We start from the raw sequence: 24,751 nt of genomic DNA on the forward strand, positions 1-24,751 counted from the left end.
AGAAATCATCCACAAACGTTATGCTCATTATGACCACCCTGAACCCATCCATGCTATCGTGTTGGAGAGAAATCATCCACAAACGTTATGCTCATTATGACCACCCTGAACCCATCCATGCTATCGTGTTGGAGAGAAATCATCCACAAACGTTATGCTCATTATGACCACCCTGAACCCATCCATGCTATCGTGTTGGAGAGAAATCATCCACAAACGTTATGCTCATTATGACCACCCTGAACCCATCCATGCTATCGTGTTGGAGAGAAATCATCCACAAACGTTATGCTCATTATGACCACCCTGAACCCATCCATGCTATCGTGTTGGAGAGAAATCATCCACAGACATTATGCTCATTATGACCACCCTGAACCCATCCATGCTATCGTGTTGGAGAGAAATCATCCACAAACGTTATGCTCATTATGACCACCCTGAACCCATCCATGCTATCGTGTTGGAGAGAAATCATCCACAGACATTAGGCTCATTATGACCACCCTGAACCCATCCATGCTATCGTGTTGGAGAGAAATCATCCACAGACATTATGCTCATTATGACCACCCTGAACCCATCCATGCTATCGTGTTGGAGAGAAATCATCCACAAACGTTATGCTCATTATGACCACCCTGAACCCATCCATGCTATCGTGTTGGAGAGAAATCATCCACAAACGTTATGCTCATTATGACCACCCTGAACCCATCCATGCTATCGTGTTGGAGAGAAATCATCCACAGACATTAGGCTCATTATGACCACCCTGAACCCATCCATGCTATCGTGTTGGAGAGAAATCATCCACAGACATTAGGCTCATTATGACCACCCTGAACCCATCCATGCTATCGTGTTGGAGAGAAATCATCCACAGACATTAGGCTCATTATGACCACCCTGAACCCATCCATGCTATCGTGTTGGAGAGAAATCATCCACAGACATTATGCTCATTATGACCACCACTGTTGTATTGTAAAAAAACATATATATATATATATATATATATATATATTAAGAAGAGTAAAATGTCACCCTGAGGTTTCTTACCAGCCCTGGAGGGCACAGATGGGGTCTATCTCCGTGATGCAGACGATGGCTCCCATAGCCTTCAGAGCAGAACAGCAACCCTTACCCACCTCTCCGTAACCACACACAACCACCTGTTTCCCTCCAAACATCACATCAGTGGTCCTCTTCAAACTACAGCAAGAAGGGAAATACATTTGTGACAACTATCACAAACTAAAAAATGAAAATAAAAAAAAAACATTCTGATCTGCTTGGAGACATATTTGTGATTCCGTAGAGGAAGATTATTTCATGTCTAAGTAGAGAACGAACAGTTGTTAATGTTGCCATGACAACTCCCCGTCCAGGATGGACTCTCTGGAGCAGTAGTTACTGTACTATATTCTACATGACAACTCCCCGTCCAGGATGGACTCTCTGGAGCAGTAGTTACTGTACTATATTCTACATGACAACTCCCCGTCCAGGATGGACTCTCTGGAGCAGTAGTTCCTGTACTCTATTCTACATGACAACTCCCCGTCCAGGATGGACTCTCTGGAGCAGTAGTTACTGTACTATATTCTACATGACAACTCCCCGTCCAGGATGGACTCTCTGGAGCAGTAGTTACTGTACTATATTCTACATGACAACTCCCCGTCCAGGATGGACTCTCTGGAGCAGTAGTTACTGTACTATATTCTACATGACAACTCCTCCTCACCCGTCCAGGATGGACTCTCTGGAGCAGTAGTTACTGTACTATATTCTACATGACAACTCCCCGTCCAGGATGGACTCTCTGGAGCAGTAGTTACTGTACTATATTCTACATGACAACTCCTCCTCACCCGTCCAGGATGGACTCTCTGGAGTAGTAGTTACTGTACTATATTCTACATGACAACTCCCCGTCCAGGATGGACTCTCTGGAGCAGTAGTTACTGTACTATATTCTACATGACAACTCCTCCTCACCCGTCCAGGATGGACTCTCTGGAGCAGTAGTTACTGTACTATATTCTACATGACAACTCCTCCTCACCCGTCCAGGATGGACTCTCTGGAGCAGTAGTTCCTGTACTCTATTCTACATGACAACTCCCCGTCCAGGATGGACTCTCTGGAGCAGTAGTTACTGTACTATATTCTACATGACAACTCCCCGTCCAGGATGGACTCTCTGGAGCAGTAGTTCCTGTACTATATTCTACATGACAACTCCTCCTCACCCGTCCAGGATGGACTCTCTGGAGCAGTAGTTACTGTACTATATTCTACATGACAACTCCTCCTCACCCGTCCAGGATGGACTCTCTGCAGCAGTAGAGGTTATCAAACTTCTGCTTGGTAACCGAGTCGTTCACATTCATGGCCGGGACACACAGCTTGCCTGCCTTGGACAGCTGGTACAACCTGAGAATAAAGAAAGTAAAGACATAAAGCCACAGACTAACGGAGAATAAACTGGACTATTTTTAATAAAAAATGTCTCTTTTTTTCCTGTGGATGTATGTGACCAATATTTTAGGAAGGCTCTTTCTCACCTGTGGACTCCAGTGACACTCTCCTCCACGATGCCCTGAGCCTTCTTAAACACGCTGGGGTACTTCTTGTAAACCCAGTGGGTCAGATCCCCTCCGTCATCCAGAATCTAACAATGACAGCACAATGGTAATATATATATATTAAATGGTGAAGTCAACAATCACCTTCCACAGTAGGGGTGGGGCATCACTGCACGATCAATGTCAAGCAGACCTTGGGGGCGAATGTGTGTGCATTTCCATTATCTGAAATACCGAAGGTGTGCATGATTTTGCTTGCCTGGTATGGAGTTTTCAGTATTGCGACAATTCCAATGGTTCAATTGTTCCTGGTAACTTAAATCAAGCACGTCTCAAGTGCGTACATACAATAAATATTTGACCCAGCTCTGACGTAAAATCAATTATTGAATAGTTTAGTATTTAGGTACCATGTTGGCCTGCCAGCCTTCTTTGTTGACACAGCGGTCGATGCACCACCAAAAATCATCCTCTGACTCGCCCTTCCATGCAAACACAGGCACCCCTGTAGGGGAGAGGAGAGAGAGAGAGGAAGAAGAGGCTAGTATTTATTATGGCTGGAGGAGAGGGAGAATGAGGATGAAACTATTATAATGGATTGGGAGAGCGGGTGGGGGTAGGGGGAAAGAGAGAGAGAGACACACAGAGACAGAAAGACAAAGAGACAGAAAGAGAGACAGAAAGACAGAGACAGAAAGACAAAGAGAGACAGAAAAACAAAGCAAAGAACAAGAAAGAGAGAGAGAGAGAGAAAAAAATAGAGACAGAGAGAAAGAAAGAGATACAGAGAGAGAGAGAGAGAGAAAAAGAGTGTGAGAGACAGAAAGAGAGAGAGAGACAGAGAGAGCAAGACAGAGAGAGAGAGAGGGTTCACTATGTGATGTGTGATCTCACCAGTCTCTGCCAGGGCAGCCGCCACCTCGTTCTGAGTAGAGTAGATGTTACAGGCTGTCCAACGACACTGAGCTCCAAGAGCTACCAGGGTCTCTATCAGAACCTGGGGGCAACACACAAACACGATAAGCTCTTACATTGAGGTAAATGTAAACCATAAAAAACAACACCAAAATCTATCTATCAAGCTGTAATCTGACATGTCTGGAGCAAAGTGCTTTAAGCAAAGCTGTTCATCATCACTGAATGTCTGATTCATTTGACAGTCAGGAAAGGCAAAGACAGTATGATTGTATTACTGGAGGAGGCAGCAACAACAACAAAAAGCCACTATCTTTGCCCCAGTTAGAGGCTTCTCATATACTGTAGGTCTATGGATCTAAGATGGTGTATGGTGGAGGAGAAAGCAAGATAACCTACTGCAGTCTGAGCTGTGATGTGGGTGCAGCCCACTATCTTTGCCCCAGCTAGAGGCTTCTCAGCCTGGGCTCTCTTCCTCAGGGAGATCAGGGCTGACATATCTGTGGGTGGGGGGAAATACAGAGAGCGGGATAGAGGTGAGAGGTTAAGGATTTGGATGTGGGAGAGCAAAACAGTGAATGAGAGATTAAAACGGTAATATCTTATGTTTCACCAAGTCTTGGATGAACGACGACATTACGAACATACAACTGGCGGGTTATACACTCTATCGACAGGATAGAACAGCAGACTCTGGTAAGACACGGGGCGGGGGCCTTTGCATATGTGTAAACAGCTGGTGCACGATATCTAAGGAAGTCTCAAGGTTTTGCTCGCCTGAGGTAGAGCATCTCATAATAAGCTGTAGACAACACTATCAACCTAGATGGTTTTCTTCTGAATTGTTCATAGCTGTCTACATACCACCACAGACGGATGCTGGCACTAAAACAGAAACTAAATGAGCTGTATACCGCCATAAGCAAACAGGAAAACGCTCATCCAGAGGCAGCACTCCTAGTGGCCGGGGTCTTTAATGCAGGGAAACTTAAATCAGTTTTACCTCATTTCTATCAGCATGTTAAATGTGCAACCAGAGGGAAAACAATTCTAGACAATCTTTACTCCTCAAACAGAGAAGCGTACAAAGCTCTCCCTCGCCCTCCATTTGGCAAATCTGACCATAATTATATCCTCCTGATTCCTGCTTACCAGCAAAAAAATTAAGCAGGAAGTACCAGTGACTCGGTCTATAAAAAAGTGGTCAGATCAAGCAGATGCTAAACTACAGGACTGTTTTGCTAGCACAGACTGGAATATGTTCCGGGATTCCTCCGATGGCATTGAGGAGTACACCACATTAGTCACTGGCTTTATCAATAAGTGCATCGAGGACGTCTTCCCCACAGTGACCGTATGTACATATCCCAACCAGAAGCCATAGATTACAGGCAACATTCACACCGAGCTAAAGGGTAGAGCTGCCGCTTTTAAGGAGTGGAAGCATATAAGAACCCAGAAAATTATAAAGAAATCCCGCTATGCCCTCTGCCGAACCATCAAACAGGCAAAGCATCAACAGAGGACTAAGATTGAATCGTACTATACCGGCTGCGATGCTCGTTGGATGTGGCAGGGCTTGCATACCACTACAGACTACAAAGGGAAGCACAGCCGAGAGCTGCCCAGTGACGCGAGCCTACCAGACAAGCTAAATAACTTCTATGCTCGCTTCGAGGCAAGTAACACTGAAACATGCATGAGAGCATCAGCTGTTCCGGACGACTGTGTGATCACGCTCTCCGCAGCCGATGTGAGTAAGACCTCTAAACAGGTCAGCATTCACAAGGCCGCAGGGCCAAACAGATTACCAGGACGTGTACTGCGAGCATGCGCTGACCAACTGGCAAGTGTCTTCACTGACATTTTCAACCTCCCTGCCTGAGTCTGTAATCGCAACATGTTTCAAGCAGACCACCATAGTTCCTGTGCCTAAGAACACTAAGATAACCTGCCTATATGACTACCGACCCGTAGCACTCACGTCTGTAGCCATGAAATGCTTCGAAAGGCTGGTCATGGCTCACATCAACACCATTATCCCAGAAACCCTAGACCCACTCCAATTTGCATACCGCACCAACAGATTCACAGATGATGCAATCTCTATTGCACTCCACACTGCCCTTTCACACCTGGACAAAAGGAACACCTATGTGAGAATACTATTCATTGGCCTCCCGGGTGGCGCAGTGGTTAAGGGCGCTGTACTGCAGCGCCAGCTGTGCCATCAGAGTCCCTGGGTTCGCGCCCAGGCTCTGTCGTAACCGCGACCGGGAGGTCCGTGGGGCGACGCACAATTGGCCTAGCGTTGTCCGGGTTAGGGAGGGATCTCCTTGTCTCATCGCGCAAAAGGAACAGGATGTACAGCGTCAATGTGGATATATACTATATACAGGGTGTTACGGTACAGAGTCATTGCGCGCCGGGCGCATTGCGCGCTAGCCAAGGTTGCCAGGTGCACGGTGTAGCCTCCGACACATTGGTGCGGCTGGCCTCCGGGTTGGATGAGCGCTGTGTTAAGAAGCAGTATGGCTGGTTGGGTTGTGTATTGGAGGACGCATGACATTCAACCTTCGTCTCTCCCGAGCCTGTAGCAATGAGACAAGATAGTAGCTACTACAACAATTGGATACCACGAAAAAGTGACTCTGTACCTGTACATCCTGAATATAGCCTCCAAGTACCGTAATACAGGCTCGACATTGACTCTGTACCGTAATACCCTGTATATAGCCTCCACATTGACTCGGTACCGGTACCCCCTGTATATAGCCTCCACGTTGACTCGGTACCGTAATACCCTGTATATAGCCTCCACATTGACTCTGTACCCCCTGTATATAGCCTCCACATTGACTCTGTACCGTAATACCCTGTATATAGCCTCCACATTGACTCTGTACTGGTAACCCCTGTATATAGCCTCCACATTGACTCTGTACCGGTACCCCCTGTATGTAGCCTCCACATTGACTCTGTACCGTAATACCCTGTATATAGCCACCACATTGACTCTGTACCGTAATACCCTGTATATAGTCTCCACATTGACTCTGTACTCTACCCCCTGTATATAGCCTCCACATTGACCCCCTGTATATAGCCTCCACATTGACTCTGTACCGTAATACCCTGTATATAGCCTCCACATTGACTCTGTACTGGTAACCCCTGTATATAGCCTCCACATTGACTCTGTACCGGTACCCCCTGTATGTAGCCTCCACATTGACTCTGTACCGTAATACCCTGTATATAGCCTCCACATTGACTCTGTACTGGTAACCCCTGTATATAGCCTCCACATTGACTCTGTACCGGTACCCCCTGTATATAGCCTCCACATTGACTCTGTACCGTAATACCCTGTATATAGCCTCCACATTGACTCTGTACTGGTAACCCCTGTATATAGCCTCCACATTCACTCTGTACCGGTACCCCCTGTATGTAGCCTCCACATTGACTCTGTACCATAATACCCTGTATATAGCCTCCACATTGACTCTGTACTGGTAACCCCTGTATATAGCCTCCACATTGACTCTGTACCGGTACCCCCTGTATATAGCCTCCACATTGACTCTGTACCGTAATACCCTGTATATAGTCTCCACATTGACTCTGTACTCTACCCCCTGTATATAGCCTCCACATTGACTCTGTACCGGTACCCCCTGTATATAGCCTCCACATTGACTCTGTACCGTAATACCCTGTATATAGTCTCCACATTGACTCTGTACTCTACCCCCTGTATATAGCCTCCACATTGACTCTGTACCGTAATACCCTGTATATAGTCTCCACATTGACTCTGTACCGTAATACCCTGTATATAGTCTCCACATTGACTCTGTACCGTAATACCCTGTATATAGCCTCCACATTGACTCTGTACCGTAATACCCTGTATATAGTCTCCACATTGACTCTGTACCGTAATACCCTGTATATAGTCTCCACATTGACTCTGTACCGTAATACCCTGTATATAGCCTCCACATTGACTCTGTACCGTAATACCCTGTATATAGCCTCCACATTGACTCTGTACCGTAATACCCTGTATATAGCCTCCACATTGACTCTGTACCGTAATACCCTGTATATAGCCTCCACATTGACTCTGTACCGTAATACCCTGTATATAGCCTCCACATTGACTCTGTACCGTAATACCCTGTATATAGCCTCCACATTGACTCTGTACCGTAATACCCTGTATATAGCCTCCACATTGACTCTGTACCGTAATACCCTGTATATAGCCTCCACATTGACTCTGTACCGTAATACCCTGTATATAGCCTCCACATTGACTCTGTACCGTAATACCCTGTATATAGCCTCCACATTGACTCTGTACCGTAATACCCTGTATATAGCCTCCACATTGACTCTGTACCGTAATACCCTGTATATAGCCTCCACATTGACTCTGTACCGTAATACCCTGTATATAGCCTCCACATTGACTCTGTACCGTAATACCCTGTATATAGCCTCCACATTGACTCTGTACCGTAATACCCTGTATATAGCCTCCACATTGACTCTGTACCGTAATACCCTGTATATAGCCTCCACATTGACTCTGTAACGTAATACCCTGTATATAGCCTCCACATTGACTCTGTACCGTAATACCCTGTATATAGCCTCCACATTGACTCTGTACCGTAATACCCTGTATATAGCCTCCACATTGACTCTGTACCGTAATACCCTGTATATAGCCTCCACATTGACTCTGTACCGTAATACCCTGTATATAGCCTCCACATTGACTCTGTACCGTAATACCCTGTATATAGCCTCCACATTGACTCTGTACCGTAATACCCTGTATATAGCCTCCACATTGACTCTGTACCGTAATACCCTGTATATAGCCTCCACATTGACTCTGTACCGTAATACCCTGTATATAGCCTCCACATTGACTCTGTACTGGTAACCCCTGTATATAGCCTCCACATTGACTCTGTACCGGTACCCCCTGTATGTAGCCTCCACATTGACTCTGTACCGTAATACCCTGTATATAGCCACCACATTGACTCTGTACCGTAATACCCTGTATATAGTCTCCACATTGACTCTGTACTCTACCCCCTGTATATAGCCTCCACATTGACCCCCTGTATATAGCCTCCACATTGACTCTGTACCGTAATACCCTGTATATAGCCTCCACATTGACTCTGTACTGGTAACCCCTGTATATAGCCTCCACATGGACTCTGTACCGGTACCCCCTGTATGTAGCCTCCACATTGACTCTGTACCGTAATACCCTGTATATAGCCTCCACATTGACTCTGTACTGGTAACCCCTGTATATAGCCTCCACATTGACTCTGTACCGGTACCCCCTGTATATAGCCTCCACATTGACTCTGTACCGTAATACCCTGTATATAGCCTCCACATTGACTCTGTACTGGTAACCCCTGTATATAGCCTCCACATTCACTCTGTACCGGTACCCCCTGTATGTAGCCTCCACATTGACTCTGTACCATAATACCCTGTATATAGCCTCCACATTGACTCTGTACTGGTAACCCCTGTATATAGCCTCCACATTGACTCTGTACCGGTACCCCCTGTATATAGCCTCCACATTGACTCTGTACCGTAATACCCTGTATATAGTCTCCACATTGACTCTGTACTCTACCCCCTGTATATAGCCTCCACATTGACTCTGTACCGGTACCCCCTGTATATAGCCTCCACATTGACTCTGTACCGTAATACCCTGTATATAGTCTCCACATTGACTCTGTACTCTACCCCCTGTATATAGCCTCCACATTGACTCTGTACCGTAATACCCTGTATATAGTCTCCACATTGACTCTGTACCGTAATACCCTGTATATAGTCTCCACATTGACTCTGTACCGTAATACCCTGTATATAGCCTCCACATTGACTCTGTACCGTAATACCCTGTATATAGTCTCCACATTGACTCTGTACCGTAATACCCTGTATATAGTCTCCACATTGACTCTGTACCGTAATACCCTGTATATAGCCTCCACATTGACTCTGTACCGTAATACCCTGTATATAGCCTCCACATTGACTCTGTAACGTAATACCCTGTATATAGCCTCCACATTGACTCTGTACCGTAATACCCTGTATATAGCCTCCACATTGACTCTGTACCGTAATACCCTGTATATAGCCTCCACATTGACTCTGTACCGTAATACCCTGTATATAGCCTCCACATTGACTCTGTACCGTAATACCCTGTATATAGCCTCCACATTGACTCTGTACCGTAATACCCTGTATATAGCCTCCACATTGACTCTGTACCGTAATACCCTGTATATAGCCTCCACATTGACTCTGTACCGTAATACCCTGTATATAGCCTCCACATTGACTCTGTACCGTAATACCCTGTATATAGCCTCCACATTGACTCTGTACCGTAATACCCTGTATATAGCCTCCACATTGACTCTGTACCGTAATACCCTGTATATAGCCTCCACATTGACTCTGTACCGTAACACCCTGTATATAGCCTCCACATTGACTCTGTACTGGTAACCCCTGTATATAGCCTCCACATTGACTCTGTACCGGTACCCCCTGTATATAGCCTCCACATTGACTCTGTACCGTAATACCCCGTATATAGTCTCCACATTGACTCTGTACTCTACCCCCTGTATATAGCCTCCACATTGACTCTGTACCGTAATACCCTGTATATAGTCTCCACATTGACTCTGTACCGTAATACCCTGTATATAGTCTCCACATTGACTCTGTACCGTAATATCCTGTATATAGTCTCCACATTGACTCTGTACCGTAATACCCTGTATATAGTCTCCACATTGACTCTGTACCGTAATACCCTGTATATAGCCTCCACATTGACTCTGTACCGTAATACCCTGTATATAGCCTCCACATTGACTCTGTACCGTAATACCCTGTATATAGCCTCCACATTGACTCTGTACCGTAATACCCTGTATATAGCCTCCACATTGACTCTGTACCGTAATACCCTGTATATAGCCTCCACATTGACTCTGTACCGTAATACCCTGTATATAGCCTCCACATTGACTCTGTACCGTAATACCCTGTATATAGCCTCCACATTGACTCTGTAACGTAATACCCTGTATATAGCCTCCACATTGACTCTGTACCGTAATACCCTGTATATAGCCTCCACATTGACTCTGTACCGTAATACCCTGTATATAGCCTCCACATTGACTCTGTACCGTAATACCCTGTATATAGCCTCCACATTGACTCTGTACCGTAATACCCTGTATATAGCCTCCACATTGACTCTGTACCGTAATACCCTGTATATAGCCTCCACATTGACTCTGTACCGTAATACCCTGTATATAGCCTCCACATTGACTCTGTACCGTAATACCCTGTATATAGCCTCCACATTGACTCTGTACCGTAATACCCTGTATATAGCCTCCACATTGACTCTGTACCGTAACACCCTGTATATAGCCTCCACATTGACTCTGTACCGTAATACCCTGTATATAGCCTCCACATTGACTCTGTACCGTAACACCCTGTATATAGCCTCCACATTGACTCTGTACCGTAATACCCTGTATATAGCCTCCACATTGACTCTGTACCGTAATACCCTGTATATAGCCCGGGTTATTGTAATTTACTGCTGCTCTTTATTTATTATTTTCTCTTCCTTTTTTGTGTGTATAAACTGCATTGTTGGTTAAGTATGTCAGTAAGCATTTTCTGTATCCGGGCGCATGTGACAAATACAATTTGATTTGTTTTAAGATGAGTATAGGAGAAGCAGGAATAAATATGAAAAAAATAGGCCAGGGGAAAAGATAATGACAGATGGAGCACAATTGTGACACATTTCAGGAAACTAGGCGTATGTCGCGGGTCACCACTTCACAGCCATTTGAACATAATCTTTTTAATTAAAAAAAAAATCAAAATACATTTTTGGGGCAGAAATGCCTTCTGGAACATGTGAACTTTCATGTGCCTTAATAACAAACTTGTATGCCATCTGTAAATACGAATATAATTGTTAAATTACGAGCCTAGTTGGTTTAGCCGCAGAAAAAGCCAGCAACCTTCCCGCTAGCTATGACTGGCTGAGATAATGAGTGGGCTGGACATGCCGAGAGATGAGTTTGGTTTGGTCTGCTATATAGCACGCTTCTGTCTATTTGAGCTGGTTAGTATGTCTATGTAATCCTGTCTAACGCGTTTAAAAAAAATGTATATGTAAAATGCTTAGTAGAACTGAACTCCACTTTCTGGAGGACCGAGTTTAGAAATCAGTGGAATTAGAGTATGATAGTTTAGGAGATGGAGAAAACACATGTCTCTGGATTATATCTTCAAACTAAGGGCAACCATGGCATCCATGACAGGGAGAAGCGTCCAATCATGATCTAAGATAGACTAGCTAGCTAGTTATAGCCTAATGTTAGCTCATTACGGACGGGTAAGATAGTCTAACTAGCTACATTTTCAGATATTACACATTTCTAATTTTGACAAAGTATTTTTATTTCAAGTTAAAGTGTACTGTTAGCTAGCTAGCTAATGTTAGCTGGATGGCTCGCTAGCTAATGTTACGTTTATGATCTTATTATTCGTATCTTAGAGCCATTTGCTTTGCTTGTTATAGCCTAATGCTGGGTAGTAACGTCATGAGTTGTGATTATGGTTCATTGTTTAGCTAGCTAGCTACATGTCTTAATAAAGGACTCCACTATGCAAGTGTCCATTTTTAAAAAATGTCACTGCGGGAACTGTTAGCCAGTTAGCTTGGGTGCTTGACTGCTGTGGTTAGGACAGAACGCTCGGATCAACCCTTAAAGAGATTGGTGGAGCTAAAGCTTAAGAGGGTGTGAACGACGCTGAACAGGTGTAGACAAAGAAGAGCTCTCCAGTAGGTACCAAAACTTTCAAAGGCCATTTTCTCAAAAGTGAGGTTACAAGTTTATCAACTTTCTTTAGCAGACTTACTTTCCCATTGTTCCTCAAATGCAGTATATGATATACCATGTGGTAGCTCTGTGTATCTGCTTTTATCCAATGTAAAAAAACACAATTTCTAATTTTGCTATATAAGACCGAACCCAGGTGGTCGGTCACAATTCATGTAAAACCACATGCTCCTCTACTTATGCTTGCAGTAGGCTTACGGTAAATGCCAGCGACAGCTGTCAAGGCACAGGCAGCGGTTCTAGGACCACTTACAGAGCACTTCCTTATCATCTAGGTCTGCACAGCCTGAGAGATACTGCCTATACAACCAGAGAGAGATACTGCCTATTAAACCAGAGGACTACGGTCTATTAAACCAGAGAGATACTGTTTATACAACCAGAGAGATACTGTTTATACAACCAGAGAGAGATACTGTCTATACAACCAGAGAGAGATACTGTCTATAAAATCAGAGGACTACGGTCTCTACAACCAGAGAGATACTGTCTATTCAACCAGAGAGAGATACTGTCTATGCAACCAGAAAGATACTGTCTATGCAACCAGAGAGAGATACTGTCTATACAACCAGAGAGAGATACTGTCTATACAACCAGAGAGAGATACTGTCTATACAACCAGAGAGAGATACTGTCTATACAACCAGAGAGAGATACTGTCTATTTTTTGTCTACATTTCTTTGATACCTACAGGGGCCCTAAAATTCAGAATCAAAAGGCTAAATGATCCTTGGTATGACCATCTTAAAACAATTACAAATGTCAGCTTAGTAGAACTTCCATAACTTCCATAGCAAATCATCAAGTCAAACTACACCAGCAAAGCAGAAAGATAACACTGCTGTTTGATCTGTCTAGGGTCTAGGACCAAAAAGTTCCTTAACAGCTTCTACCCCACAAGCCATAAGACTGCTGAACAATTAATCACATGGAGCACCAGACTATTACATTGACCCCCCCACCCCCCACCCCCACCCCACCCCTCCATTTGTTTTGTACACTGCTGCTACTCGCTGTTTATTATTTATGCATAGTCACTTCACCCCTACCTACATGTACACATTACCTCTAACCTGTACTCCCACACACTGACTCAGTACCGGTACCACCTGTATATAGTCTTTCTATTGTTATGTTATTGTGTCACCTTTTTTATTTTTTATTATGTTTTAACTTTTGTTTATTTGGTAAATATTTTCTTAACTCTTCTTAAAACTGCACCGTTGGTTAAGGGATTTGTAAGTAAACATTTCACGGTAAGGTTCTACACTTGTTGTATTCGGCGCATGTGACTAATAAAGTTTGATTTGATTTGTATGCCGTATCTTCTTATTACTGATGCGGAGACGGTCCTCGACGAGGTACATGGCAGCTCTAAAGCACTCTCTGCAGCCTCTAACCCACTGATCCTGAATCAGCACTTACACTTATAATTTTCACAATAATGAGCCCAGCCAATATAAGCTGTACTGGGCTGGCCTGATTGCAAATCTACCGTAGTCGATCAAATGTATCAGAACGATGACTGAAAGTGTACGCAAAGACAGTGGATGCCAGAAAGTGTACGCAAAGACAGTGGTAATTCCACACCTTGCTCTGCGATCTCGATCTCCCGTCTGCCGAACTCTGCCTGTTTGACGTTCTTAACGCAGAAGTCACTGCTGCCCTTGGAGTTGGCCTGGGCCTTGTCCCGAGGAGAGGTCTCGTCATCTGAGCTGTCTGAGTAGGACGCAGCTGGACATTGTGTTGGTGGAGAGGGGGGGGGGGGGAGAACAAAGAGTCAGAGACACATCAGGAAGTGATTTCTGGTCTACCAGTCTATAGCAGACAGTGGAGTAGCTTGACATGGTCTTTTACATCAGTAGAGTAATAGAAGGATTGGCAGCTAATAATAGATGCATGATCCTCGACTGAGGACTTTTGCTACCTTGTTAATCACCAGCACCTATTGCTGTGTACCGTGTGTGTGTGTGTGTGTGTGTACCGTGTGTGTGTGTGTGTACCGTGTGTGTGTGTACCGTGTGTGTGTGTGTGATCTACCTGAGCTGTAGCTATCTGTGGAGGACTGGGAGATGGAGCGAGAGAGGGAGCGCCGGCCAACCTTAGTGGGGTACTTCTGAAACTCCTGTTTATCCTCCGCATTAGCAAACTGGATCTGAAGAAGAAGGGGGGGGGCATGAGTTACTCGCCTGCTGACATGGTGTAAACTTTATTCAGTGAGATGGGGTGAGTCAGAGATACAGTCAGTGCGCCTGTAGTGAGTCAGAGATACAGTCAGAGGTACAGTCAGAGAGCCTGTGGTGAGTCAGATATACAGTCAGAGAGCCTGTAGTGAGTCAGATATACAGTCAGATTTACAGTCAGAGAGCTGGTGGTGAGTCAGAGACACAGTCAGTGAGCCTATAGTGAGTCAGATATACAGTCAGTGAGCCTGTGGTGAGTCAGAGATACAGTCAGTGAGCCTGTAGTGAGTCAGATATACAGTCAGTGAGCCTGTAGTGAGTCAGATATACAGTCAGTGAGCCTGTGGTGAGTCAGATATACAGTCAGTGAGCCTGTGGTGAGTCAGATATACAGTCAGTGAGCCTGTGGTGAGTCAGATATACAGTCAGTGAGCCTGTGGTGAGTCAGATATACAGTCAGTGAGCCTGTGGTGAGTCAGATATACAGTCAGTGAGCCTGTGGTGAGTCAGATATACAGTCAGAGAGCCTGTGGTGAGTCAGATATACAGTCAGAGAGCCTGTGGTGAGTCAGATATACAGTCAGAGAGCCTGTGGTGAGTCAGATATACAGTCAGAGAGCCTGTGGTGAGTCAGATATACAGTCAGTGAGCCTGTGGTGAGTCAGATATACAGTCAGAGAGCCTGTGGTGAGTCAGATATACAGTCAGTGAGCCTGTGGTGAGTCAGATATACAGTCAGAGAGCCTGTGGTGAGTCAGATATACAGTCAGAGAGCCTGTGGTGAGTCAGATATACAGTCAGTGAGCCTGTGGTGAGTCAGATATACAGTCAGAGAGCCTGTGGTGAGTCAGATATACAGTCAGAGAGCCTGTGGTGAGTCAGATATACAGTCAGTGAGCCTGTGGTGAGTCAGATATACAGTCAGTGAGCCTGTAGTGAGTCAGATATACAGTCAGAGAGCCTGTAGTGAGTCAGATATACAGTCAGAGAGCCTGTGGTGAGTCAGATATACAGTCAGTGAGCCTGTGGTGAGTCAGATATACAGTCAGAGATACAGTCAGATATACAGTCAGAGAGCCTGTGGTGAGTCAGATATACAGTCAGAGATACAGTCAGATATACAGTCAGAGAGCCTGTAGTGAGTCAGATATACAGTCAGAGAGCCTGTGGTGAGTCAGATATACAGTCAGTGAGCCTGTGGTGAGTCAGATATACAGTCAGTGAGCCTGTGGTAAGTCAGATATACAGTCAGAGATACAGTCAGATATACAGTCAGAGAGCCTGTGGTGAGTCAGATATACAGTCAGTGAGCCTGTGGTAAGTCAGATATACAGTCAGAGATACAGTCAGATATACAGTCAGAGAGCCTGTGGTGAGTCAGATATACAGTCAGTGAGCCTGTAGTGAGTCAGATATACAGTCAGAGAGCCTGTAGTAAGTCAGATATACAGTCAGAGATACAGTCAGAAATACAGTCAGAGAGCCTGTAGTGAGTCAGATATACAGTCAGTGACATTGAATTTCCAACTATGGACAATGATGTAGATATGTTACAGTGTTTAATGAGGAGGGGAACAGATCTATGGAGATCTATGGAGATCTATGGAGATCTATGGAGATCTATGGAGATCTATGGAGATCTGCTATAATATTTGGGTTATAGGACAGTAGTTCTCCAGGAACAGGGTTGGAGTGAAAACCTACAGGACAGTAGTTCTCCAGGAACAGGGTTGGAGTGAAAACATTAGAGGAGGGTAGCAGACGGTCAAGTGTACCGTCTGATTGCTCCTCATTACACACCACAGACCAGCAAATATTCTTTACATCATCAACATATGAATCACTACAAAACGTATTGTATGACCTCTTATACACTATATTAGGCCCAGCCTGTCCTCTTATACACTATATTAGGCCCAGCCTGACCTCTTATACACTATATTAGACCCAGCCTGTCCTCTTATACACTATATTAGGCCCAGCCTGACCTCTTATACACTATATTAGGCCCAGCCTGACCTCTTATACACTATATTAGGCCCAGCCTGACCTCTTATACACTATATTAGGCCCAGCCTGTCCTCTTATACACTATATTAGGCCCAGCCTGACCTCTTATACACTATATTAGGCCCAGCCTGACCTCTTATACACTATATTAGGCCCAGCCTGACCTCTTATACACTATATTAGGCCCAGCCTGACCTCTTATACACTATATTAGGCCCAGCCTGACCTCTTATACACTATATTAGGCCCAGCCTGACCTCTTATACACTATATTAGGCCCAGCCTGACCTCTTATACACTATATTAGGCCCAGCCTGACCTCTTATACACTATATTAGGCCCAGCCTGACCTCTTATACACTATATTAGGCCCAGCCTGTCCTCTTATACACTATATTAGGCCCAGCCTGACCTCTTATACACTATATTAGGCCCAGCCTGTCCTCTTATACACTATATTAGGCCCAGCCTGTCCTCTTATACACTATATTAGGCCCAGCCTGACCTCTTATACACTATATTAGGCCCAGCCTGACCTCTTATACACTATATTAGGCCCAGCCTGACCTCTTATACACTATATTAGGCCCAGCCTGACCTCTTATACACTATATTAGGCCCAGCCTGTCCTCTTATACACTATATTAGGCCCAGCCTGACCTCTTATACACTATATTAGGCCCAGCCTGTCCTCTTATACACTATATTAGGCCCAGCCTGTCCTCTTATACACTATATTAGGCCCAGCCTGACCTCTTATACACTATATTAGGCCCAGCCTGTCCTCTTATACACTATATTAGGCCCAGCCTGACCTCTTATACACTATATTAGGCCCAGCCTGTCCTCTTATACACTATATTAGGCCCAGCCTGTCCTCTTATACACTATATTAGGCCCAGCCTGACCTCTTATACACTATATTAGGCCCAGCCTGTCCTCTTATACACTATATTAGGCCCAGCCTTTGGAACTGTGGTTTTCCTAGATATGGCTACTATATTGTGATCACTACATCCTATGGATCTGGATGCTGCTTTAAAGCACATTTCTGCAGCATTAGTAAAGATGTGATCAGTACATGTTGATGATTTCATTCCTGTACTGTTTGTAAATACCCTGGCAGGTTGACTGATAACCTGATCCAGGCTGCAGGCACTGGTAACAGTTAGAAGTTGTTTCCTGAGTGGGCAGCTGGATGAAAGCCAGACAATGTTTTTTTTTTAAATCACCCAGCATATATACTTCTCTGTTGATATCACATACATTATCAAGCATTTCACACATATTATCCAGATACTGACTATTAACACTTGGTGGTCTATAGCAGCTTCCCACCAGAATGGGCTTTAGGTGAGGCAGATGGACCTGTAGCCATATTACTTCAACAGTATTTAACATGAGATAATCTCTTAAGCTTTACAGGAATGTGGTTCTGAATATAGACCTCAACACTGCCTCTGTTAGAATTTCTGTCTTTTCGGTCGATGTTAGAACCATGTATTGCTACCACTGTTTCTTCAAATGTATTATCAGAGATACATAATTGGGGATTCATAAATTAAATTACTTACATTGTGTTTGCCAATGCCCCTAAGATCATGTACATTTGATGCAGCATTATGATGACTCATTGTCACAACGGTAGGGATTAACTGAGCTGGTCTTGGATCATTTACCAGTCATTGTTTCAACGCAGCCTTGAAATACGTGGACAGAGTCCAGGAGCCAAGATGATTTTGGATGGACTCCGTCATTCCTGTAGAGTATCTTCTGTTTCCAGAAGGTGTCAAAGTCATCAATAAAAGTGACTCCAGCAGAGCTACAGTAGTATTTTAGCCAGATGTGTAATCTGCGGCCCAACGATGGTACTGGACCTGAAATTATTGCCCGTTTTTTTTCTTTCTTTTAATGCTAAAATCACTTCTTTAAAATTCATTTTCAAATGTTCCGAGCTAGCTCTTCTGATGTAATTTGACCCCACATGGACTACGACAGTGTCATCTCCCGGCGCCTGTCGTAGAACAGTCGGAAGCAGCCATGTTATGTCCTGTACTTGTGCTCCTGGGTAGAACAGGGTTTTTGCCTTGGGGACCTAGATGTTTCTTACCATAGAGCTGCCTATGATGACAGCTGGTGATGTTGAATGGGCTGGTCTATCAGGCAGCCTCACGGTCTGGTGAGCTCAGAGGATTTGAACCAGAGGTAAAAGCCACCGGAGAGGGAGACAGAACCGAAGACGAAGAAGCAGGTACCTCCAGATCCGATCTTGATTGGGAAGCCACCAAGGAAGAAGGTGCCGGAACCTCTGGATCCAGGGTGGCACAGCTGTTTCTGGTCTGTGTCAATTCCATGCTCAACATCTCCATGGAGACCCCCGTTGCCAAAGGATGCCTTCTTCGACTTTCACGGCGAGTGACGTCCCTCCATGGCTGGTTGGTTTGGTCGAGAACAGCTCCGTTCTCTAGGGAAGGGGGAGGCTGTGGACAGCCGACACGGCAGCGAAACTTCCACCAGGCTACCACATGAGCATTCATCAAAGTGCATTGTGGGCCGCCATTGTATAGCCTAGGCTACTAGTCTACTTCGTGGGGATAGGGGCAGCATATCAACCAGGACCAGGCCTAATCAGCACCGATTAGTCTATAAATTAAGAAAAGATACGGTATCAAATTATACCATGCCAGGTTGGATAAGATTGGCGCATTGTCCATTTGACACAACGTTAGCACATTATAGGCCTCAGAGCCAGAACAACCTTGTCGACTGCTGTTGAATAATTAACGAATAGGTCAGACACATCCAACTTTCTTTTTTTTTTAAACACCACGTAATTTATTTATTTACTAGCAAGCAATGAAAATGTGCATTGTGTGAAAGAAAGTCCACACTTCAAATTATTTTTTGACTTGAAGCGCCATAGCCTACAGCTGTCTTAGCTGCTGGAGCATCAGAGGACAGGCGGAAAGAGGAGGAGATCTCGAGAGTTTAATAGAAAGACTAAGTTAGCAAAACAACTGCTTATAATCTTTAGTAAACACTCCAATGAATTAAATCAAGTTTATTTACACAACAATTATTTTTAAATGGTTTCATGACAGTCTTCATCTATTTAACTGTCAGTAACACAGTTATTCAATTACGTCACAGCCTTCAGCCCTGTTTATACCTGGTTCTAACATGCATCCTTTGTCCTGATCTTGGCCACATTCCGATTGTGCCCACATTTTTTTTATATACAGGTGTAGACCATTAAAAGACATTGTGATCTGATTGTGATCTGATTGTGATCTGATTGTGATCTGATTGTGATCTGATTGTGATCTGATTGTGATCTGATTGTGATCTTCCTGGTAGTCAAGCGTTGTGTTTCGATATCAATCCGATGTAAAAAAAAACAAAGAAGAAAGAAGAAAGATCTGGATGGTCCAACTATTAAAATCGTTATACTGGTCTCCAAAAAATGATTGACAGGTAACACCATTGAATGGTCCTAAAATATATTAATTCATCTTCTTATTTTGAAAAGAGAACCTGGTCACAATGTTGACACAGTGGAAGGACAAGAGACACATTTTATTACAACGTGTAAATGGGACAAACCTTGACCAGATAGTAATTGGATCATATTGATCATGTCACGAAACTCACTTGTTAGCACAAGGCTATAGTTTCTGTAAATATAAAAGACAAATCAGATTGTATTTGTCCAGAACTTATTACTGCATTTCTTTCTTTATTTTTTATTTCACCTTTATTTAACCAGGTAGGCCAATTGAGAACACCTTTATTTAACCAGGTAGTCCAGTTGAGAACACCTTTATTTAACCAGGTAGGCCAATTGAGAACACATTTATTTAACCAGGTAGGCCAGTTGAGAACACCTTTATTTAACCAGGTAGGCCAGTTGAGAACAAGTTCTCATTTACAACTGCGACCTGGCCAAGATGAAGCAAAGCAGTGCGGAAAAAAAACAACAACACAGAGTTACACATGGAATAAAACAGACATACAATCAATAATACAATTGAGAAATCCATATACAGTGTGTGCAAATGGAGTAAAGAGGTAAGGCAATAAATAGGCCAATAGTAGCGAAGTAATTACAATTTAGCAAATGAACACTGGGGTGATAGATGTGCAGATGATGATGTGCAAGTAGAGATACTGGTGGGCAAAAGAGCAGAAAAGTAAATAACAGATGGACTATGTACAGCTGCAGCGATCGGTAAGCTGCTCAGATAGCTGATGCTTAAAGTTAGTGAGGGAGATATGTCTCCAACTTCAGCGATTTTTGCAATTTGTTCCAGTCATTGGCAGCAGAGAACTGTAAGGAAAGGCGACCAAAGGAGGTGTTGGCTTTGACCAGTGAAATATACCTGCAGGAGCGCGTGCTACGGGTGGGTGTTGTTATGGTGACCAGTGAGCTGAGATAAGGCGGAGCTTTACCTAGCAAAGACTTATAGATGACCTGGAGCCAGTGTATATAAAGTTGTTATCAAAGTGAATGGTAAACCAACCCCATTGGGGTGGCAGGGTAGCCTAGTGGTTAGAGTGTAGGGGCGGCAGGTAGTCTAGTGGTTAGAGTGTAGAGGTGGCAGGGTAGCCTAGTGGTTAGAGTGTAGGGGCGGCAGGTAGTCTAGTGGTTAGAGTGTAGAGGTGGCAGGGTAGCCTAGTGGTTAGAGTGTAGGGACGGCAGGTAGCCTAGTGGTTAGAGTGTAGGGACGGCAGGTAGCCTAGTGGTTAGAGTGTAGGAGCGGCAGGTAGTCTAGTGGTTAGAGTGTAGAGGTGGCAGGGTAGCCTAGTGGTTAGAGTGTAGGGGTGGCAGGGTAGCCTAGTGGTTAGAGTGTAGGGGCGGCAGGTAGCCTAGTGGTTAGAGTGTAGGGACGGCAGGTAGCCTAGTGGGTAGAGTGTAGAGGTGGCAGGGTAGCCTAATGGTTAGAGTGTAGGGGTGGCAGGTAGCCTAGTGGTTAGAGTGTAGGGGCGGCAGGTAGCCTAGTGGTTAGAGTGTAGGGACGGCAGGTAGCCTAGTGGGTAGAGTGTAGGGGCGGCAGGTAGCCTAGTGGTTAGAGTGTAGGGGCGGCAGGTAGCCTAGTGGTTAGAGTGTAGGGGCGGCAGGTAGCCTAGTGGTTAGAGTGTAGGGGCGGCAGGTAGCCTAGTGGTTAGAGTGTAGAGGTGGCAGGGTAGCCTAATGGTTAGAGTGTAGGGGTGGCAGGTAGCCTAGTGGTTAGAGTGTAGAGGTGGCAGGGTAGCCTAGTGGTTAGAGTGTAGGGGTGGCAAGTAGCCTAGTGGTTAGAGTGTAGAGGTGGCAGGGCAGCCTAGTGGTTAGAGCGTTGGGCTAGTAACCAAAAGATTGCATGTTTGAATCCCTGAGCTGACAAGGTACAAATCTGTCGTTCTGCCCCTGAACAGGCAGTTAACCCACTGTTCTTAGGCCAGTTAACCCACTGTTCCTAGGCCGTCATTGAAAATAAGAATTTGTTCTTAACTGACTTGCCTAGTTAAATAGGTAAAATATATTAAATAAATTCAAAATTGAGTGGATTAGAAAATAAATATATTTGATTAATCCTCTAACTACTATGTAGAGATGCTCTGTTTTGCTGTTACGAGGTCAGTCTGGACTAACACGTTTCTTCTTGGAAGTACACACACACACACACACACACACACACACACACACACACACACACAGAGATCAGTGTGGGCAGATAGAAAGACGCTCATCCTGAAAGAAACACAGGTGTTGGACATTAAAGAGATTAAGGGAGAGTTTTAACTGGGTCAATGAGGGCAACTGAGACAGCCATGGTGTTGGAGGTACAGCTCTGTGGAGCGACCTGTGAAAGCTTATAGAGTGAGAACAGACCGATTTACCTTGTAGTGAGAACAGACTGATTTACCTTGTAGTGCGAACAGACTGATTTACCTTGTAGTGAGAACAGACTGATTTACCTTGTAGTGAGAACAGACTGATTTACCTTGTAGTGAGAACAGACTGATTTACCTTGTAGTGAGAACAGACTGATTTACCTTGTAGTGAGAACAGACTGATTTACCTTGTAGTGAGAACAGACTGATTTACCTTGTAGTGAGAACAGACTGATTTACCTTGTAGTGAGAACAGACTGATTTACCTTGTAGTGACGGCCCCACTGATATCCTCAGAAAAAGAGAAGCATGATATCTAGCGATCAGGCTGGTTGCACCAGGATAATAAACAGGGACCACTTTACCGGACCCAAAGTAGACCCCAGTAACAGAATAGATCTGTATTGTCCACTTGTGTGTATAGCCTCTTATTTTAGTTGTTGTCACGATACCCCAACCTGACACCACACCCACACACACACACACACACACACACACACACACACACACAGGGTCCAGCTAACAACTCAGCCTTATTAAGACAATAATGTACCAGTGATGTATCCATATCATAGCTCTGTTTCCCTGTGGTCATTTCACATCATTAGGTTTCATTAACAGACAGTGTCCTCACCCCTCAATGACACTTCCACAGGGCCAATGTCTTCACCCCTCAATGACACTTCCACAAGGCCACAATGTCCAGTGTCCTCACTCCTCAATGACACTTCCACAGGGCCACAATGTCCAGTGTCCTCACTCCTCAATGACACTTCCACAGGGCCACAATGTCCAGTGTCCTCACTCCTCAATGACACTTCCACAGGGCCACAATGTCCAGTGTCCTCACTCCTCAATGACACTTCCACTGGGCCACAATGTCCAGTGTCCTCACTCCTCAATGACACTTCCACAGGGCCACAATGTCCAGTGTCCTCACTCCTCAATGACACTTCCACAGGGCCACAATGTCCTCACTCCTCAATGACACTTCCACTGGGCCACAATGTCCAGTGTCCTCACTCCTCAATGACACTTCCACAGGGCCACAATGTCCAGTGTCCTCACTCCTCAATGACACTTCCACAGCGCCACAGTGTCCAGTGTCCACCAGTGTCTGTATCTGTGTGTGTACGTGCCTGCGTGTGTGTGTGTATGTTTGCGCGCGTGTGGGGGCGTGCCGGCGTGTCTGGGTGTGTGTGTGTCTGTGTGATGTCTATAGATTTGTCCCTCTGCAAGAGTTGCAGACATTCCTTCTTCATTTAACTCATGCAACTCAACACAACGTTGAAGAGAAGGACGTAACCATGTGAAACGGCTAGCTAGTTAGCGGTGGTGCGCGCTAATAGCGTTTCAAATCGGTGATGTCACTCGCTCCGAAACCTTGAAGTAGTAGTTCCCCTTGCTCTGCAAGGGCCCCGGCTTTTGTGGAGCGATGGGTAACGATGCTTTGAGGGTGTCAGTTGTTGACGTGTGCAGATGGTCCCTGGTTCGAGCCCAGGTATGGGACGAGGAGAGGGACAGAAGCAATACTGTTACAAGAACAACCTCCCTGGCCATCCATTCCTGCATCGTCAGCTTCCTGGATGTTCTGTTGCTATATTTTAGATGTCCATAGGTTGTGTTTGGACTGAAAACGACACGTGTGGAGCAGACGTGTTGACAAAACACGCAAGGGATGGCTCACAGACAACATGGAGGCAGACTAACAACAGTGACTTGGCTATTTTTGGTTTCATTCACGTATGATAAGCACACATAGTCATTGCATGGTCATCCATACTTTATATTGACAATATTTTTTTTTTAAAAAAGGTACACAAAGTCAAAACCAGTATTGTTAGTGACAATATTTTATAGAGGCCAAACCCAAAACACAGAAACAAATGTCATGCGTTGACACTTACAACCATGACAGGAACTGTCTTAAAGATGGCCTGATATGTAGAGTTAGTTAGTTATACACCTAGTCAGTAGTAGAGTTGGTTAGTTAGCTATGTACCTAGTTAGTAGTTTGAAGAGTAGACGCTACCCACTGGGCCAAAACTGGTTGAATCAAAGTTGTTTCCACTTCATTTCAACCCCAAAAATGAATATGTGGACTTTGAATCAACGTGGATAACTTATTGGATTTGCAAAAAGTTA

General features: G+C 44.6%; 1 protein-coding gene across 3 annotated transcripts in view; it reads right to left on the minus strand.

Annotated features, from left to right (window-relative positions):
• The window catches only part of LOC110492690 (S-adenosylhomocysteine hydrolase-like protein 1), a 48,687-nt gene that overhangs the window by 8,575 nt on the left and 15,361 nt on the right, over window positions 1-24,751 (minus strand). For 2 of the 3 annotated variants that reach the window (XM_036947728.2, XM_036947729.2), the window contains exons 2-9: window positions 14,583-14,697; window positions 14,133-14,276; window positions 3,909-4,009; window positions 3,489-3,591; window positions 3,005-3,099; window positions 2,574-2,680; window positions 2,326-2,442; window positions 1,063-1,215 (exon numbers count right to left, since the gene is read on the minus strand). In XM_036947728.2, coding sequence (XP_036803623.1) covers window positions 1,063-1,215; window positions 2,326-2,442; window positions 2,574-2,680; window positions 3,005-3,099; window positions 3,489-3,591; window positions 3,909-4,009; window positions 14,133-14,276; window positions 14,583-14,697 — 935 coding nt within the window. Of the gene's footprint in view, window positions 1-842; window positions 925-1,062; window positions 1,216-2,325; window positions 2,443-2,573; window positions 2,681-3,004; window positions 3,100-3,488; window positions 3,592-3,908; window positions 4,010-14,132; window positions 14,277-14,582; window positions 14,698-24,751 lie in introns of those variants that run through there. The other variant, XM_090203931.1, reaches the window with a different exon arrangement.

Source organism: Oncorhynchus mykiss, chromosome 16, assembly GCF_057628025.1.
Source record: "Oncorhynchus mykiss isolate SJ-2025 chromosome 16, ASM5762802v1, whole genome shotgun sequence".
Taxonomy (NCBI): Eukaryota; Metazoa; Chordata; class Actinopteri; order Salmoniformes; family Salmonidae; genus Oncorhynchus; species Oncorhynchus mykiss.